The 20,992-nt window shown below is 40.8% G+C and overlaps 1 protein-coding gene across 2 annotated transcripts in view; it reads right to left on the bottom strand.

Annotated features, from left to right (window-relative positions):
* Nucleotides 1-665: 665 nt before the first annotated feature.
* Nucleotides 666-20,992, bottom strand: part of tsc22d3 (TSC22 domain family, member 3) — a 34,186-nt gene continuing 13,859 nt past the window's right edge. The window contains exons 1-3 of one of the 2 annotated variants that reach the window (XM_051419555.1): nt 3,726-4,046; nt 3,115-3,166; nt 666-2,411 (exon numbers count right to left, since the gene is read on the bottom strand). In XM_051419555.1, the coding sequence (XP_051275515.1) occupies nt 2,142-2,411; nt 3,115-3,166; nt 3,726-3,850 (447 nt within the window). In that variant the 5' untranslated portion in view covers nt 3,851-4,046 and the 3' untranslated portion in view covers nt 666-2,141. Of the gene's footprint in view, nt 2,412-3,114; nt 3,167-3,725; nt 4,047-20,992 lie in introns of those variants that run through there. The other variant, XM_051419554.1, reaches the window with a different exon arrangement.

Here is a 20,992-nt window from a genome sequence, read left to right as displayed (position 1 = left end):
AATCACATGCTTGTCAAACTGACCTTGTAAACACAAAACAAGGCTCAGAGAGCTCAATAGAAATCAGCATATATTCAAAGATGTTGTGGTGGAATGGCTCCGACTTCCAAGAATGTGAGGTTCATTTTGCAAACAGGCTATGTGTTGTTTACGCTGAAATTCAAATGAGAGGAATTTCACTGTCTCCCGACTCTTATTTCAGCACCAGAAAATGCAATCATCCTGGGTGTTGTTACAGCCGTTTCTTCTGTCTTTCCCCGGCTGGATTTCTGCTGAACAAATCTCTCCATTTTATAGAATATCTCACCTCCAAAACAAACTACCTTAAGGGAAATGTTAAAAATCTGGTCAGATGTCAGCGGCATTTCCCTATTACTAAAGTGTATTAGTGTATAAGGCAGTTATAAAGTTACACATGCTCATTTGCTTACTATTGCTCCAAAAATAAATATAACCAAGCATTCATTACACCTGCTTAACAACTATTTTAGTTAAGGACATTAAATACATATTATATTTCCATAATATTGTAAAATCACAATGTTAGATCATGAATTGAACTCTGTGATGGTGCCACACATCAAATCAAACATTTTTTTCCTTTTGTGGATCAAACACGAGCTGTGTGAGCGCAGTTAAAGAACAAAAAACAGAGTGTCACTGTATTGTATTATGTAAACATAAGGTTTATTGCAAATGTGCAGTCGTATCCAAACACCATAGTGAACAACTGTTTCCAGGATACTTTACAGCAACAATACCGTTATCTTTACAAAAACACATAGAAACTTTAGCACTAGCTACAAACATAACTTCTCCCTGTGAAGTTTTACACATGGTCCTGGTTTGCTCAGTTCCTGTTGTTGAAAGAGAAAAAAAAAAAAAAAAAAAAAAAAGCAAAGTCTTTGGTAGCTAGAAAAACAACAACAACAGAGCTCGGTGTGGAAATGTGTTCTTCTTACTACTACGGACAGGCACTGTTGTCATGCCATCGTTTTCAAGTTGGCATCTGAGCAAGAAACGGACCAGGTACTGGACGACGCTGCTAAAAATCAGGAGTGCATCTGCAGCGACAAAATGCCCGTGTCTGCTTGCTTGCCATCTCCACTACGCTCACCTCAGGACGTTTCAACTTGTATGTACACTGTAGTTATCCTTTACTGTGAAGAGCTAGGAAAACAAGGTGGGCAGATATGCCTGTCCCCCTAGATTACAAACAAACAAAAAAAACTTTTTAAGACCTCTGTACAATACTCCTATTTTTTTTACAAACAACTGATTTTTGTTCAGAATCACAAACAAAAACAGAAGAGATAGCAGGATTAACTTCCCCCGTAAGCAGCAAGCCCCAACTGCAGACAATACAAGACTACATTTTCTGAATCATTACAGTATACTGATCAGTCTACTGCAGCGGTTCACCAGCTCTAATAGGCTATACTGCATTAACCTCCACCTCTGTTGCCTAAGCTTATCCTGTTGATTATTCTTGTTATGCTTAAATGTACACTAACACATGAGCAATGCATTGTAGGTACAGGAAAAGTCTTCGTTATGTGGCTGAAATGTGCGGCTGGGAGTCCTTAAAACTTGTATTTGGAGATTAAACAAATCCACATGATGGGGCTCTTCTCGTTGAGACATGGAGGACTGTCTCTGGTGGGTCTCCTCTGGGTGAGGACCCCTCTCACACTTCTCCAAGTTAGCACCAGCAGGGCCAGCCCGATCAACACCTCCTCACAACCCCTAACTAGAGCAGAGGGTGTTTGTTGGAAGGGTTCGGCTAGGCGGGGAAAGCCCCCCCCACCCCACCCCACCTGTCTGAAAGCAAGCGCTTGCTGGTGTCTAGTCAGCTCTCGCTCTATTCTCAGCGCTTTTGTCTACACAGAGACTACGACAAAGAGTTGGACGGTATCAGTGGACGGGCCTGAAACCGCACCGGTCAGAGCGTCTTATGTTCTGTTTTGAGCTTATCAGTCAACAGTTCTTTTGTGTCCCATCGATCATTTACTGCCCCGATGCTTCACCTTCGTTGTGTCGAAGGGGTTCTCGGCGGCGGCGATTTCTGTAACGCTTCATTCAAAATGGAGGTCCATTACTGTTAAGAGACAGTGGCTCTGCCCGCCCCAAGGCAGAGCCACTTACACAGCAGAGCCAGTGCTGTGCATGAAGGACTGCTGCTGCTGCTGCTGCTGCTGGTCGGGGGTCACCTGGTTGCTCTGATTGTCCAACAGCACATCTGTTGGGATGCGAGACTGGAACTTCTCCAGCTGTTCTGGGCTGGCCAGGTTCTTCAACAGGTAGTTCTCCCTCTCGAGCTGGTTGTTCTTCTCCGCCAGCTCTTTGATCTGCTCTTTTAGGATCTCTACCTCCTCGCGCACGGCGTACATGAGGTGGTTCTTGACAAGATCCTGTCATAACAGAAGAGAGAGAGGACGGATCAGTTTCAGATATAAAAACAGAGAAATGTTAAGACTTGTAAGGTCGATGTGCTCGGTTGCACAGCTGATGTGCTTGCTGAAAGAATGATGGGTTTGCTGTCAGAGGATCTTATACTGCATTTTGTGTATTAACTCACAGGGATCTCTCGTGAGATACAGTAAAATACACACTTTAACTTTGACTCAAGGGCGTTTTTCAACAATTCTGTGCTGCAAAAATGTTATCAGTGTTTCTCTTTTGGACTTCCTGCTGTCATCTCCTGCACTTGTTTTCTACTGTGTCACATGAATAAAGCGTACAGCCTGCACTGCCTTCACATAACAGGGACTTCCCAGAGCATTCATAGAGAGCCCGGTTGCGTGCCGAATGCGTTGGGGAAACTGCGTTTTGGGGAGGTCGGAGGTTTATAACTGTCCTATACATGCTGATGTTTCTCACAGGATAAACTCTTGTGGTCAAAGAGACCATCTAAAAGGTCACAGGTCGTGTAGCAATGTGGATGCACTGGTAGTCATTGTAAGTCACTCTGAATAACAGCAGCAGCTCCTACATGCAGTCGACTTGTAGAAGTCAGTCAACTGGGATTTGAATACACTTTGTTTTAATAGACGGGCATGTCCTCTAGAGTGCAACCTATATGTCTTTGTGTAGTGTTTTGTCATCTCAGCTTACCATCGCCTGTTCAATCTTGTTGTCGATGGCCACAACGCTAGCACCAGAGGCACTGCAGAAGAGAAAGAAAGACAGGCCATAAATGAAGAGTTCAAAGCCACACTTTAATAGTCAACTCAATCCCAGAAACACTGAAAGAAACACACTGGTGTCTCTTGAATTCCTCGCTCTGTGACAGTGAAACAGAAAGCTTGCAAAACAGAAAGGAAAACCGTTTGTACTCGTCTGTAATCTAGTTTATTTTTGTGAAGTATGAACAGCATGTTTACTGCTCTGATTGTAAAATGAGGTCGTGGTGTAATAAGGACAGAGAGTGTAGGAGGAAGTGGCAAAGCAGCGTTAGAATATCTGCTCAAAGTCCAAATAAACAGCAGCAGAAAGAAACACAGCTGGGCAGACAGGGTTTGGTGATTACAATAAATATCAGACATTGCTAATAAATGCGCATTGTATTCGAACCGCGGTATGGAAATACAGTGTCTCGAGGCCTGTAATAGAACGAGAAGAGGGCTCGTGCTCCGGTTTATAACTCATTAAACGCCTCTTTTTTTTTTTTTTTTTTTATCGAAATATAGGTTTCAGACATACGGCGGGACTGTGTCGATATTTACCTGTTGTCAAGTTTGACGGATACAACGTCTCCTCCGAGTAGCGAGGAGAAGAACGAGATGGAGAAGTTATGCAGCTGGTAGACGGCCACCTCCATGGGTGTTTTCGCGAACATCTCCGTGCTCATGTTGAGTACCAGACTCGTTTGGATTATACTTCTCGCCACGTTTGCGACTGGTTGGGTCACCTAAGTGTGTATCCGGATTAGTTTCGTCCGTAGGGGTTACGATGCACTGAGTCGCTGCTGCTGGCTGAGCTGCGGTGCTGTGTCGGTGTGTGAGCTTCGCCGGTTTTTACAAGCGACTGTCTGATGCTATTTCTGCCACCGGCGGCTATTTCAATGTCTCGCCTTCTGACGTCACCTGACGCGCGCATATATTAGTCAAATGAGTTGGCGGGTAAGATTTTATGGTGCCTTCCCGTGTCGTTGGTTAAACTGGTTTTTAGGACCTGGACCGTGAAAGGAATCTGTACAAAAGGTACACAACAACTTTGTTTTTTTTAACGTAATAAACATGGGTGGGGGGGGGGGGACGTTAAGTACTCACGAGGCTGGCTGTAGTAGTGTATTGCTGTTTTATGAGACTTGCTCTACTAGTCAGGGTGGTGTTATTTTCCTATGTTTTGATACTATTGTGCAGAATGAAGATTCAAATGTAACACATAAAGCCATAGAATATTATGCAATGGAGAATAAAACCTACAACCATTGCACACTATACTTACTAGGTGTTTAATCCTTGCTCAATTGATAGTGTGATAGATTTTTACTCTGGTGTTATTGGTCAACTAAAACTTTTTTTTTTTCTTTAAACAACAAACGCATTTTTCATCACTAATCTGCAATGCACTGTAAAGTGCACCCATCATCCAGTTAATTTACAAAACAAAGATCACTTAATTAATTAATTCTAGTTCGCATTATAGTTTATTAGAAGTAAACAAAAGCGATCGCCTAAATAACGAGTTTTAAAGGAGCACTTGAATGCAGCATCACGTCTGCCCTGCTTCTGAACTTCTCTGCTGCTGCACATAACCCACAGACCGAAATCCGTACTCATTGCAACAAAAACAACCAACTGAACAATCGGAGGCCTGCACAAATAAGTCACTCGTGTTGCTGATAAATAAAAACTCGATTTGGCCACAGGAAGATCGCATGTCGCGACCTTTTGTATCATATGATTTCCACTTGACTTCACTTATTTATCAATAGATTTTAGAGTAGGCTAAACTTATGTTTTCTTTATTTCTGTGATTTAAAAGTAGTCATTAGCTATTAGTTATTGACTTTCTAAGTGTAAACTTTTGCAACTTAAAATAAGTTGGAGAGCTGTCCTTGATTTGGTCTACTTAGCAGACATTATTATGACAACAAAAACATTTTGTCCCCATCAATTTATTGTTGTTTGTTACAGTACATGGTATAACGGAATGTCCTGTACATGTGCACACATATGTATATGAGTCCTGCATCCGCATAGGTAGTTTTCCATCCTCTCTCCCGGTAAATTTCCCCTCAGTCTATATTTGAACTCTATTGGTCTCTAGTGGTGAAAACGTATAATACACCGGCCCGTAGGGGACAGTATTTATGACCGGGGCTTTGTTCCTGGACAGTGTTTAATATGGAGTTTTCCATATAGCTTTTCCTGGCCTTGAATTCACAATTGAATAATTCCAGGTTGTTTTTCTCTGGAAACATATTGAAACTGATCAAAGATGACCAGAATCAGGTTTATTGCCAATTAGGTTTTCACATACAAGGAATTTGCCTTGGTATTTATTTATTTATTTATTTATTTGTTTGTGTATTCAGTACTGTTCATATGCCATACTAATTGTGTGTTTTTTTAAAAATCGAACTGTTCACATTCACCCTAATGTGTGGACTAAACAAAAGGAGCAGACTGCAATGCATTTATTGTGTATACCACCATTCATTGGAAGGACATACAAAAATCCCCTAGAGCTGAAGCACTGTTCTCTGGTGTGTGACCTCTTGCACTTCAGATGGTCTTTTCAACGTGCATTTTACAACGTGTGACGCAACCATACTGAGCCTCCTGCAAAGTGTAATAAACAATTTGTTTTAGAAGTCAACCTTAGAAGACACTAGAGAAAAAAACATGTACCTGCTGTTATCTATTTTTTCCACAGCAGTTTCTCTGAGTACTGACTGTGACTGCTATTGAGCAATAGACCTTGTTTTCACCGAGGCGTCCATGCAGGTTTTAATAGCGTTAATGTAATTGCTCAGCGCCTCTCAGCCGCCACATTATGTTCCCTTTTGTTGTTACAATTATCTGATTCAGTACTGATTATAAGCCAATTAAATTTCTATTACAGAACCTCTGTTGCACCATTATCTTTTTTTCCAAAACGCAGACGAACTATAGAGCATTACCAGCAAGACACAATAACTTTTATGGAAATTCTCTGCTGAGTGTCCAACACTAGCTATTACATTTGGTTTATACATGGAATCCACAGTATGCATACATCTATAAATTGAATAATGTGGAAAACCTAACGCTATGTTTTTTCCTGTAAGATTGCACTGCACGGGAAAAGAAAAGCTCCGTTTAAAATAATAACAAATGACCCAGTGCCCTTTCTAATCTCTGCATGGTAAACGAAGGTCTGCCACGTTTTTTTTGGGGGGGATAAAAAGGAGTTCTGTTATGTAACAAAACAATTAGAGTGGAAAGGCGGACTTTTGGTAGACCTAACGAGGCTAAGCAGAAAACACACTGACCGGGTATTAGGGCCCATAGTGCCTGTCGTCTCAGATTTCGTGCTGTGACAGTACAGCTGCCAGGTTTAATATCAGGCCCTGTTCTGGCGATGAGGGGCTGGTGAATTACCTTTCCCTGCTGTGATAGTCCCATTTAGTAGCCGAGGAGTCACCTGTGTCTCAGCTGAGATGCACAGATGGAGACTACAGACAGTGGGGGGCCTTCCTGCACTGTTCAAGTAAAATATACCTAATGAGGCACATGCAGTAAGATTGTCATTATCTTACTGCATGTGGCGTAAAATAGGATGCTCATGACCTTTATGCTTTGCCTGCTTTATTCACAGTTTTATAACTGCTCCAACACAAATCTCAACAAGTGAAGGATATTTCACACACAGCAAGTATAGTTTAAATTGTATCTGCATGTTTCTAAACAGTTTAAGTGCCACAGACACTGACCTATGCTGCCTTTTCAAGAAATTAAGTCCCTCACATTTCTGTAGAACTCCAACTGCCTGACCATGTTTGGCGAGTGCCAAATCCAGTGAGTCACTCTAAAGCTAGGCGATGGGCCACGGTTTCCATCAGATGTCCCCTGAGCAAGAGCCAGCCGCGTTATATAATGCCGTGATTCATCTGCACCAATGACTGAAGAAGAATGAGGTTGAGACATGCCGCCAGCCTCCCAGCTTTTGTTATGAGCAGCATTCTGGGGATTTGACGCACCAAACTCAAGATGTACACAATACAGCCCAGTAAGAAGACAGCAAATCCACAGAGAAAAAATAATTTTATCACTTTGATATTGCTTCTTGGTCAAAAGGAATGCCTCTTCCTTTTACTGTGTATGTCCCATCATTTATCTGCACCCTCGCAATTAGGAATGCATGACATGACGTATGAGTGTGACCTGAGACCTTCCACGGGCTGTAGCCAGAAGCTGTCTCAGAGGAAACTGTCAGTATGGGCAGAACGACAGGCTACGGCCAATGAATACTGAACACTATACCTACACGAGGACACCCAGAGGCAGTCATTATCATCACATCACCTGTAAGTCTCTTGAGCCATTATTATAAAAAAAAGGGCTCATGGCCTTGGTCTTGCTCATAAGATTTTTCAATAAATTTAACAGGCTGTCAATTTCTGCACTTGGATTGTATGTAATATAGGTTGTATCAAACATGAGGTGCATGCTAAAGAGGAACAGGACTGACATTGTTATCCAAGGGCTGATAGAGATATCACTCTCTGTCTGCTTTCTACGCTGCAGGCACAACATCCAACAATGTGTATCAGTCTAGTGGAAGTGAAAATACAACAACATGATCATCAAGGTTAATGTCATTTCTAGTTCTGTTTTGTTCTCTTTTTGCCAAGACTGATTTTGTAAATTAGATTCCAGTGCTTCTTCAAACGACTCTGAATGTGAACATACATGTGAACATACATGTGAACTGTTATACAAGCCCCTACATGACAAAAACTGCATCCACATCCCTACATCATGCAGACACTGACACACTGCAGATATCATCCATCTTCTCCTGAACTGTCCCTAATGTGCACATCTGTCACTGACACACATCACTGTCATGCCAGACACAAGACAAACTCTGACTATCCTCTGCGGCCCCCCCACTTACCGCCGATCTGGCCTCTTGAAGAAACTCGGTGAGTAAGGGGGCGAGTAGCTCATAGCTCTCTCAGGATAGCTGAAGTGCTGGTAGTGACAGCAGAATCTGTGGGGCGGTTCGGCCAGGCGGAGGGCGCACACCGTCCTGGGAGAGGGTGGCATAGCCCCAACAGGGGGAAATTCAGTGGGACGCCTCTGAGACTGTCCCATCTTGGCTTCCAAATGAAGAGGCTGTTCGCACAAGAGGCAGGAGCCCTTTGACTGTTTGCTCACTGCTCTGCTGTTGTTTGTTCTCAGCAACTGTGTTCTCAGAGCACAAAGAGACAATTGAGCGCTGGCGATACCTCCTGGATATGTAGCCATAACTGTGAGTGCCATGCTCAGACTGGCACTTGTATGATGTGTATCCAATCCAGTGGAACACAATGGCCCCAGAATCACAATGAAAATGACAGTTTCCTGAATTGTTTTATCTCTGTCTGTTTCAGGCAGCCAAAGCAAAAGAGCTTTCTCTGAGTGTACCTGAAGGGAACAATCATCCCGCCTATATCCATACCTCATTCAATCAGTGGCAACGTGTGTACTAAATGCATAGTTGGGCCATTGTTCCATGTTGTGAAACAAAACTTGTTCTCCATATAATGACCCTATTCTGCACCAAGACACTACAGGCAGCCAAATAAGAGCAAGAATCATAGTGTTTGCTCACTTATTATATGCAATGGCCTTGGCTCTAAGTCACAGATAAATTGTTACACAACTGCTTATAATTTAGTATGTAAAATCAAGCTGAGTCAGAGGAATTAGCTCAGTGGTATTTTATGTAACATCAGATTACGTGTGTGGTGTTAACAAATCTCTGAACACCTTTAAATTCTGTTTAAGTGGGTTTGTCAGTTACAGTAAGCCTCTTTTGTAATCAGGGGTGTAGTTAATGTCTTATTATTTCCAGAGCCAAAGGTGTAACGGCAAAAGTAAACCGCACTTGCAAACTCCTGTCTCCATTTAATCATCTGATGGTTTTGACATTTAATATTGTTTACCAGTTTCTACATGCTGTCTTTTCAAACAGGTATCATTTGGTTTGTAACATTTGCATTTTATCAAGAGACAGGATTTAATGTTGGAATTTTTTGTGCCATTAAGGTCTAAATTCAGAAGACAAAAGTATATAAATGTAAACTGCAGGGAGCTTCTAGCAACTCTGTCCTGTCCCAAGTTTCCTTGTAGCGGGGGAATTTAGGTTCACTCAGTTCAGTTTCTAACAATCAGCGATCACAATCATTATTCAGGGTTATTTGCCTGGGACAGCAGTTCAGCTGCCTGTGAGTAGGCAGAGGGAATGGATGGCTTCTATTGGGCATGTTTACACCCATCACGTTGGGAGCAATTTATTTAAAATTGAGAACATTTAATCCTTTCATATTAAGTCATTCAAACTCAGTTGGATGTTTTTTTCTTCTGCTCGTCTCCAGTTTCATGAGGTTTGACATTGCTCAAAACATGAAAAGATATCAAGCCATTTTTTCTGTTTGATGTTCAAACATATAAGTATTTTCACTTTTGTTTTGCCTCCAGTAAGGGACAAGATTAAACTTTCCCTCTGAAATGGGAGATATCATTGATACTGTATATCCATGTTTCTTTACAGTCAGTTGCAAACCATAGTGAGTTGTTTTTCTTCTTGTGCCACACAAGTGGTGCCATGTAATTACATGTCCACAGACAATTATCTTCTCACACGCGCCCAATACTGTCTGTACAAACATGGGAAGACACAAACACACACACACACACACAACCAGGAGTGATTGACATCGCTTAATCCTGTGGTGTTTAGTGACAACAGTTTATTCTGCTAAATTTCTGAAGAAAGGCAGCAAATGAATGAGGGGTACAGAGAAAAATAGATGTGGCTTTTGCTGCCATAGCATTTCATAATAGCAGTTATTTCATACATCCTGTATGTATGGAATTACAGTAAAGACAGGTTCCAAGCCTGATTATATATTAGTTTAAGACTTTAAAAGTTACAACATTATGTCATGAATTCAGCATTACCATGAGTTTGAGCTGCTGTGTTAAGCAGTTTGGATAAATGTTGATTACAGGCGCCAAAGACCAACTTTTTAATAGGCTGTACTTAGCTAGCGAAAGGTTTAATTATGATTTCCATGGTAGGAAACATAGAAACCATTTCTTCCCCTGTCCTTAACGGCAGCTGTTATGAAATCAGAGGACACCACAAGCAGGTGTGAGTGTGTGTGTGTGTGTGTGTGTGTGTGTGTGTGTGTGTGTTCAGGAAGAAGAGCTGCTTCTCACTTGCCTTGATTCGAGACATTTGTGTTGTCTCAATAAAGTCAAGACAACACAAAGACCCACTTTCCTTACTACAAATGAATGGTCTTAATTTTAGTTCTTACTAAATGACAATCAGTTTATTAACAGTAGCCTTCGCCGACACTAATAGCAGTTTACAACAGGACAAGCAATACTATAGCAAAAAGGTGCTGTGTGTAGTATATTACTGTTAACAAGCTGGGGGACCTCTCAGCATCTGGCACCAGGCTGTGATTCAGCAGAAGTCAGACAGCTTCGGGCCATAATGTAAAGATTTACCTTGTGTTATAACATAGAGAATGTCCTGGCTAAATTTACTGTGAAAATACTGCAACGGAGCTGGGACCCAGAGGAGTGTGTTGAGGGAATATTGCAGTTTGTTGAACCCTTGTCATGCCACATTCATCCCCCAACTCCACCTCCCCTGAAAAAGAAATAATAGTAAGTTATAGTCCGTAGCCCATAGGATTCCCATTTGTGTTATAGTGCAAAAATGTGTACACATGAAAACACACACACAAGATTGCCTGAGCTAGATAAGGGATTAGACTCTCAGGGTTGCAGTTAAGTGATCTCACTTAAGGCTCTGTGGATGCTTTACAAAAGGTCAAAGGTTGTAGGCTCAATTGGCCGTGCAGTGTTAAATAACAGTGAACTTTGTTATTAGCTGTGTCAAAGCCCTTTGACTCGTTATGGGTCGCCTAGTTTACCACAGATCCTTAGAGATATGAAAGAGCTGTTGGATTGCTCATTATTTTTTTCTGTCTGGAGTACTGTGCACTAAAAAATAAAATTGATTTTAATGTAAAAACATGCAGTGTTTACTTGTCACAAAGCATAAATAGTGATACTCAAAAGACTGGATTGATGCCACTTTGCATGGATAAATACACTGTTGGCTGGATCATGTCCCAGAACAAAAGGTTACAGAGTTCAGCACCATCTGTCTATATTCATCTGCCTATGTTACTTTTGTGTACTGTATACCTCAGCTGTTGGTGTAGTTGTGTTTATCTATGTCTAATCTGAGTTGCCTTCCGCTACGGTATGCTGACATTAGACTAATGGGTACATACTGCACCGAAATCCATCACTTTGACGCTGAGAAATGGAAATCTACTGTATCTGAAGCGGATTGATAAATCAATGGGCCATATACCATACCATGCCATCAGCTCTAAGTAGGCAGGTTTTATTTTTACTGCAAACTGTGTCATCTGTTGGGCTACTGGAATCTTAACATCAATAAGTCATTACACAAATGGTTTTTGGCACCATATGTTAATCATAAGCGAAAAAGGCTGCCACTGAGAATATTGGCAGCATCTGTGCTGTAAGTAAATAGATGCAGCTAAATGATGGCTGAGCATCTTTGATGACTTTGAGAATATCTTTAAGTGGAAAACAACAGTTAGAGATGACAAGAAGCAACAGTATTTTCATGACAAATAAAAAGTCATTTTACTAATTTGTGTGTCCTGGAAAAAATGGTTAAAATGACCTACTGCAGTCAGTCTTTGGTTCATATCAAACAGATGAAAGAAACTAAATGATTAAATTCTCCTTTTTCCCCCTCTGCCCCTTGCCCACATATACCATTATCCCCTTTTTTCTTCTTCTCTAAAGTATCCATCACTCTAATGTCTTTCTTCTTTCAATCCATTCCTCTTTCTCAATCTCTCCCTCTTTCCATATCCCCAGTTTCCTCATCTCATTCCATCTGTGTGTCTTTCTGAGCTTGCAGCTGTGTGACCCAAGTCACCAGCAACTGGGACGACACTGGAGGGAGTCTGGCCCTCAATGAGCCATCCCCTGGTGTGTGTTTGTGTGCTCGCTTGTGTTTTTGTTTGCCCGCGTGTACGTCGATGTGTGCGGTTGACCGCACGCCTGCATACGTGCCTGCTCATGCACGTCTGGCCCCGTCAGCATGATCTGGATTTAACTGGATGATAGGCACCCTGCTAACTCTCGCTGTCAGTGTCATCCAAACACAGAATCGTTCCCACAGACTCCTGCAGGCTCCTCTGCTGAGCATTAAAGCTAATCCTTTGTCACCTGCGAGATAACGATGTGGCAATGACTAATTTCCCATGGATAATTTGAGACAAGTCACTTGCGGTCACTGCTGAACGAAATTGCATTAACAGCTAAAACAGCACGTTGCAACACATTAGAAAAAACAGATGCAAAAGTATAATAGTATGCAATAACTATTGTTTGATAAAACCAAAGAATTAACTGTATTTATTTTTATTTCGTCATACTTTTTCAAGAAGTTTTTCATTTGGTGCAATCTGCTGATCCCTTTCTGCCCTGGGGTGCAAGGATTCATAGTACTATCCACGTCTCATGATGAATCACTCTGGTGAAGTATTTTTGTAGCGATACTTTTGTCTATGGCCTCCGTGTCATAGATAGCAGTGACCAGGGCCGTGTTTCCACTAAGTTACGAATATTAGCCTGAGGAAGTTTCATCAGCCTGCCATCCATTGATCTCTACAAGCCAAACAAATCATATTCTACTTCAATAAGACCACAGGAATGACTCATAATTCAATCAGCTTTCAACACAGCATGCTCTGACAAGCAAAAGAGCTGTAAATCTTAACAGTGATGACAGAATAACACACAACAACTGATCAACTTGAGTTATGTAGCAACTTAATTTGTGAAAACCAGGCTGAAATGTGAAGATATTGGTGAGGTGAAACCCTCAAAAGCAGCACTTTGTCTTGTTTTTTTTGTCTGTTCTGGGCTACTGTGGAAACATGGCAGTTCAGCAGGGCGGCCTCCATGGAAGGTGACCCATGGCGTCTGTAGATATAAAACCTTTGATATACAGTATATTCATCTATAAGCGCACATACAGGCCACTTAACATGGGTCTAAGCAAGAATGTGAATAGGAACAGGACAGGGAGCACTTCTTCTTGATAATAAATGTAGTCCCCAGATCTTAAACGTTCACTCCAGGGATCTTAGCCTCTCTTTGTGTTTTAACTTGGTGCAACACTATTGGAAACTTAGATTGATTGCTACAGACAAAGCATTTGCAGTCGGACATCAAGTTCAGCTGTTTTCATATGTAAATATGCACATAAATTTAGCCAAGCTATACAGTTGTATTAAAGCCCTTCACAAGCCACTTTTGCTTTCTCTCAAGGGGGAACCTGATATAACTCAAAGTGCAGCTGTGAAGTGGTGAGGGAACTCACATTCAGCACCTCATTTAACTCTCCCCTTGCAAATAGCATCACAAATTAAAACCATTCAGCTTCGGAGTCTGAAAACCCACAGTGGCAATAGGTCTGTACAGTCTCACAAAGGTACAGTGTGGATCACATGCAGACAGAGAGGAGGGCTGAAGACGGAGAGAACATGGTGTACACAATGTTTCCTCAGCCTGTCTGCGTGGTGAGGATCCCCTACTGTCAGAGGACAGGCCGAGACAGACGTGGACTGGACCAGATGTGCAAGCCTCCATTCTACAGTCTTAAAAAGAAACATGTTGCTGTTTAATAGAAGAAGGCTTCAAGAAACATTAATGAGAAAGTGCAATTAAGGCTGCCACATCTCCTGCAGGAGAAAAACTGAAATGTATATCCAGATGTTGGCCACCCGTGTGAAGACTGTAAAACAAATATGTTCAGGCTATAAACACACACATTACATCATCATTCTCACTGTTCTGGAAAGTTAATGAGGACTTATTAGTGTTAATTACGATCCAATTTAAAAATAAAAAGTAATGGAATAGAATTGCAGGCTTGAGGATGCTTTATCTGTTTTGTTAAATCCCTGCTTAGGTGCTATGGACCAAATCTGTCCAAGTATTTAAGGTATTAAATGGTTGAATAATGTAATAATATAACATAACATAACATTATATTATATCAACCCTGAGGTGAAAATACCCTAAAGTTTTTAAAAGCTCCTAAGCCACTATTATTGTTCATAAAATATAAAATTATTTATGGTAATATAATAATAATAGTAATGTAATAACATTGAATGTACATGTATATGTAGATTTATTTTTATGAACTGTTTCAACATTGCATGGCTGTCCGTTCCTGACATGGATTTACTGTTTTTTATGGTTCATCCCCACATCTGCCCTGTACTTTATGGATGTCTATCTGTAATTGATGGCATGCAGTTATACAACAAACTGTAAGGCTCCCTGTGAGTGGTATGTAACAGTGTATCAGTCACTGCAGAGACGGTTTATATAATTCAACAGTGGAGATTAACTGGATAACATGGCTATTGATTAACTAACTGTGTAGAGTGCACCGTCAATAGCACTGTGTCCTTGTTATATTTATACTTTGATTGACTTTTCCATGATATTTTAAATATGTAATGTCCTAATTATATACATACTGTATATTTAACTTGATTTGGTCAATGTGGTGATAGCATCTATGTCTATTACCACTCGCCATTTGAAGCTAACACCCATTTAGTTATGTCTCAGTTCTCCCTACATTTTGAAGGAAATTCAAATTCTCCAGACCTCAAATATTCAACTCTTGCTTTTGCTCATGACTGACATCAGTTCAGCTGGATTTATAGTGTAACACAAGAGCACTATTTCAGGATGTGACTCAGCCAGGGGAAGGATCAGCATCAAAAGCTTCCGTGTGATCCAAATAAACTGGGAACATAGTGATATCCAGCACTGTGAGGTTGTTTGGGAGTATACAGGAACCCCAGCCTATCCTGCCTTCAAAAAGCCAAAAAGGCTGCCTCTCAGACAAATACGCAAGTCTTGTAAGCTTTGCTGATTGGTCATTTTTATTTATTTAATTTTTTTCTTTTGGTCACGGCCCATTTGTAGATGTGCAGCAGAGTCAAGGAGAAGGGAACAGATGAGAACTTAACTTCAGGATATATATCAGAAAATATGATAAATGCATTGTGAGGTGACATCTTAGCTCGCATCGACAATACAATAATGCAAATAAAAGAAACATATAAGCATCAACAGTATCAAAACATTCACTGAGATTGGAGATAACATTTCCATCAGTGTGGTTTTTAAGCTGCTTTGAACAGTAAGTATTATGGTGACAAGCCAAATGAGGAGAGATTGTCTTTTTCTAATGCAATTCTCCTTGAAACACTTCTGTCTGAGCAACAGCTCATTGAGCATGCTGCTTTGTAATGAATGCAAATGTTTGAATTAAGCAAGTTAGTTATGCTGTAGCTGCTGAGAAATCTCACTTATGGTGGAGTAACTACTTTGCAAAAACAAAATGGTTTTGAATAATGGCAAAACTGTTTCTGGTTTTCTGTCTGGGACAAGTTTCATAGGGAACTTTTTATTTGCTGCTTTAAAATACAAACACGTGTAACTGTGATAGATTATATCCAGCTTGAATTTTATGTCAGTTCGATTTCCACAAACAAAACCTTCTCAGAATCTTAAATTTGAGGGTTTCACAGCAGATGATTGGCTGACAGCAAAAGTTAAGGTCCAAGCTCTCCTCCAAGAAACAAACAGGAAATACTTCCACTTGAAGCGACTCTTGAACTTGGAGACAGTCAGGGTACACAAGACAAATTGTCTTTTAGAGATGTCATTTTCCTGTTCTCGAAGCTGCACAGAAGAGCGAGTAAACACGATCTGCCATCCCAGTCATTGTATAAAGGCTTGGGTAAACAATGTATGTTAAATTGGCTTGCCTCCAGCGTGTACCCAAGAGGTCCAAAGTTCACTTATAAAACCACAGAACACTCTCATATCTGTTTTGCACGCACGCACCACACACCAGGTACCTAGTCACAGTCCTGTGCAAGTAAAGGTGTGCGTTCAAGCGTGGAGACAACATTAAGATTCATATCCATGTATGCATCCAAAAAGGACAGACGTGCATCAAGACACGTAGACACACATACACAGAAATGCATATGCATACGATTATTTGAGGCCATTGACATCTGCAGACAAAACAGGCAAACGCATACAAGCAAGCATGCACTAGTACCACACACTCTGTACACATCTCTGTCTGGACGTGTAGATTTACAGTGTTTGGCAGGCGACCGTTCACATTCTTAAGACAGAGATTCTTTGCCAAGTTGACACCTTTCGTAGCACTGAACTCTTTTTTACCCTGGATTAAATACACTTTTGAAAGAAGTGCTCTTGGAGATTTAAGCCTTAATGCTGCAAGGAGCCGAGAACGAACAAAGATGACAAACTTAATTATGAAAACGTAATCCTCTGGCGTCTATCAAACATTTTGAAGGTGCATGATAAAAGAACAAGAAGAAGATGATGGTTATGCTTGACATCTTCCCTAACGAAAGGCAGAGGCTGACGTAAAATCTCTAATCAGATCTGGCCTATTGACAAGGAGAAGTGCGTAACAGCCCTTTATTGTTTTTGAGATGGACAGATTTGCTGACGTAAGCAGTGTTTAGAAGCCAGCAAGCTGTCACCTTATCTTCACACTTAAATTACATAGTTCAGGCATTGAGAGAGAAGGTTCCCACCAGCAAGTTAGTGCCTCGGCTTTGCAAGGTGAAGTTGAGAGTGAAAGTTTCAAATATAATTGCTTGATCTTAACTGATTCATTTATATTAGTATGAATTGTACAGCACAAAACATTCAAATGTGTTCCCTGGGAAGAAATAAAAAACCAGCCAGGAAAGATCTTAAAGACTGGGTGAGGTCAGGGAGGTCAAACACTCAGGCGTTGTACTCCAGAGCAGCATCCTGATCAAAGGTTATCTTTGGCTTCCACTCTGCAACAGCACAAGAGCACGCTGTATTATGAAATGGGAGAAATATGCCAACGCTCAGCCTGCAGAACTATTGCACACAAGAGCAGGTACGTGCCAGTATGTTTGTCAGAGACAGCAAAAGCTATGTCTTAATATATTTTCTCCCTGCAATCAAAACATCTATCTATCATTCAGTCCATCCAAATGTGTTGTAACAATATAATGGATGTATTACTTAGCCAATTCAATTTAAATTGACACATTTCTGATCAATGTCATACAAATACAAAACAGGTCTTGCGTCCTTTTAGTGCATTAGTTCAATGTAAGATGTTTTTGTCATCACGTGATTTTTAAATAAATATTTGAAACATCCAGCCTTCTTTGCTATTACAGTAAATTAAACTATGAATCGTAAATGAAACTAACATCAGTTAAGCTATCTGAGCTATTTTGAGGAACTATTTCAGGATTTGCAGAACTGAAACAAAATCGGGTATTTCACAGGTTCCCACACCCAATGGATAACTCCTGACCTATACACACTTACACACACACCAAGTACACACACATAGTCAAAAACAGCAAGTCATTATCATTGTTTTCCAGCCTATGTGACTGATTGTCTTCTTCACACCAGTTTAATGACTGTGGCGTTCTCTCTTGGTAAGACTGTAATTATAGCCCTGACCGCAAAGGTAGGAACACAGTGTGGCGCCAGCAAGGTAGCTGCCAACCTTTACAACATGGACGACACACCTCAAAAAATCATAATTGTAATAGTAACAGTATGTTTCCATTGTTTTTTTTAAATATTGTTTATTAGAGTATAGTATAGTGGCTGGCTGATTTGGCTTCATGTCACTTCTGTATCTTGTCTGCCACCTTGTGCACAGTCATTTGTCCTGCTCTATGTGTCCTCTGGCTGTTTTGTTTGGTTTCACTCACTCCCTCTCGCGCCTCCTCTGTCTGTGCAGCACATCTCCTCCTCTAACAGCTATTGTTATTCTTGTTCTTTCACACCGTCTCTGAGCAGTAAATCCTATCTGACTGACATGCTTCAGGACAGCCTAACCCTGACTCGAGGTAATTATCCTGTCTCTGACCTGTCTCGCCATATTCCTAGTCATTGTCTGGTACACTTATTTATGGCACAGGTGTGAACTGCATAAGGTAGGAGGGGTAAAGGTGCGCAATGAACTTAGATAGTTATATACTCTGCTAGTGTATATTCGGGCTGTATCCCTGAATAAAGGGTGAACACAGGGATGCTGCCCGGTCATGCCCTTCATGCTGTTGTGTAAAAAATAAAACAAATAATTTCGGAGCAGTTTCAGTGCTGACAGCAAAGTACAAACCAAGCACACACACACACACACACACACACACACACACACACACACACACACACACACACACACACACACTATGCAGGAACTTGAGGTGTTTTCTTATTTAGACTGCTTAAAAGAAAGTGCACAGGATGTGCTTTTGTATGACATATTTCATGTATACACACATATACATATACACATATTTATATATGTGAATGAGCATGTATCATGACCAAGCAGATTTAACACTTCTTGACCAGCCCATGGAAGTCAAGGAAGTGCTGTCAGATATGCATGTGTAATATGAAGATACAGTGAAGCACATTTTGAGGCAATGTTTCCTCAATTTGGCTATAAGGACACTGTGTAATTGTGTGACACAATATTACCCATAGCATTTGTTTTGGTTTCTATTGTCTCTCAGCTCCTCTGTCAAAGCTGTCTGCCTGTATGGAAGGAAAAAAAAGTCAGGACAAAGATGCAGAACCGTGCCGCAGACAGACACGCAAATTAGCGCAATAACAAGAATCCATCGTATCAGCTTTCATCAGTTCACCAGATACTGTGTCTGTGCCCTGCACCCTGAGGACAGCCCCTTTCTTTGTATCAAAGACTGAGCAGAGAGCTACCAAACACCAAAACAGGAAAATGCAAAAATGAGGAAGAGAAAAGGAGAGGAGGACAAAGAGGGAGGGAGGAGAGGGCTTTCACAGCTGTTGTTAGGCAGTGTTTCCTCTGATAGGAGGCTTTGGCTGTACTCCCAGTTCTTCAGATAAACTGTCAAAAAAACATGGTTACCTTGAGATATGAGAGGGGCATGCTGGTGTGTTTGCAAAACAGAAGAAAGATTGAGTCTTAATACGATAAGACATAAAATCTAAATGCTAAAATGACACTGTCAGTAAAAGGTTTTACTTAACATTTTATTTGACCTGTTCCTCTGGCGGGTTAGTGAATCACAAATGATCAGGTGAAATCCACCGGAAAACCTCAGACATAGACTGTTGTCAAGTTTAAACACTAATTTTGAAACATTTTTATTTAATAGTAACAATATACAGGATACTAATGACACTGTCATTAAGCATTGTATTATAACTCCACATAAGTAATAGTTATTATGCCAGATCAAACACCCGTCTGTGTTTATAAGGTGACACAGCTTAGAGTTTGTTCAGTCAATGTTGTGCAGAAGGAACAGTGCAGACATCTGCAAAACGTGTTAGCCTCTTATCGTGGGATCAAGACGATAAGCAGAATTTAAGTCTTAAATCTGTCCTACTGCACGTCTCATTTGTCTGTGACAGCAGGTGTCTTTGACTGTTGTAGTTTTAACACTGCAGGACCACAGATTTTAAAATTATTATATTGTTATTACTGTTATGGCCTTCTACAATGTGGAAACCTGTTTTGAATAAATAAAGTTTGCACAGAACAAATACACAAACATGTATGCAAGATGCTATAAACTTGGCTTAATGAACTGGTTGCACACTCACACAGTCCAAAGAAAAAAATATGATAATCATGGTAGTTACAAAATGTTCATTTCAAGAAATATGCAAAAGAATCTTATCAAATATTTTACATCACAAATCTTGGAGCACTTCAAAATGCTCACTGCATGTTGATCATCTAATTTGAGTCATTGCATTTGTTTCCATCTGTTTAAAAAAAATGCCAGTTTTAGTTAAGATGCCAAAATGAGAGGGAAAATGAGAGACTCTCCCAAAAACGCAGGCCCCGGGAGAGGTGCTTAGTGATGCTGCTTTCAATGCAATGGCCTAGATATTATTGTAGAAAACACGGAGGGGGACAAGTACTGCCTTGTCTGAATCTGATATCTCCTTCTAGAAAGCTTATTTCAGTATGAATTGAAGGAAGTATCCTGCTTGCTTTTCATTTTTTTCTTTTATATTCACCTCTTGCTGGCTGGAACAGCAAGGGACTTTGTTTTTTATCAGGGTGTTTCTCTGAATTTCCCACTGATACGAGCTACAATAGCATCCTTTCCCTCTAGAGGGCTGGGAAGTAGGCCCATGAACAAAAAGAGCACTAAAAACACACCATACCTCTCACTCAAACAACTAGATGGATTAGATGACAGCGCGTTCATTCTTATTTAAACTGATGATTCTTCTGGTAAAATCCTGAAAGAAAGCACGGAAGGATTGCGAGTGTTTTGCCAACACTTCCACACTGTTATGTCTGTCCGTTTGTTACGTAACCTCTGATGAGAACGGGAGTGTGAATCAGAAGGAGCGCTAGGCCATTACAGTGGACGTACAGATTATTCATGGTTGGTGTGTCAGAACCTTCACCTATTGACCGCTCCGACCCAGGACAACCCTCATCACCCATATGTTAACAGAAAACTGGATTTACTTTCATGCACGTAGGTGTTACACGGTGCTGTGGTTTGTTCCATTTTAGATGATGCATTATGTGGCATATACTTTGATACTTACTCTTTGTTTTATTCTGT

The sequence above is a fragment of the Dicentrarchus labrax genome, unplaced genomic scaffold (assembly GCF_905237075.1).
Source record: "Dicentrarchus labrax unplaced genomic scaffold, dlabrax2021, whole genome shotgun sequence".
Taxonomy (NCBI): domain Eukaryota; kingdom Metazoa; phylum Chordata; class Actinopteri; family Moronidae; genus Dicentrarchus; species Dicentrarchus labrax.
The sequence above is the reverse complement of the archived record's forward strand: the minus strand, read 5'-3'. Positions and strand labels throughout refer to the sequence as shown.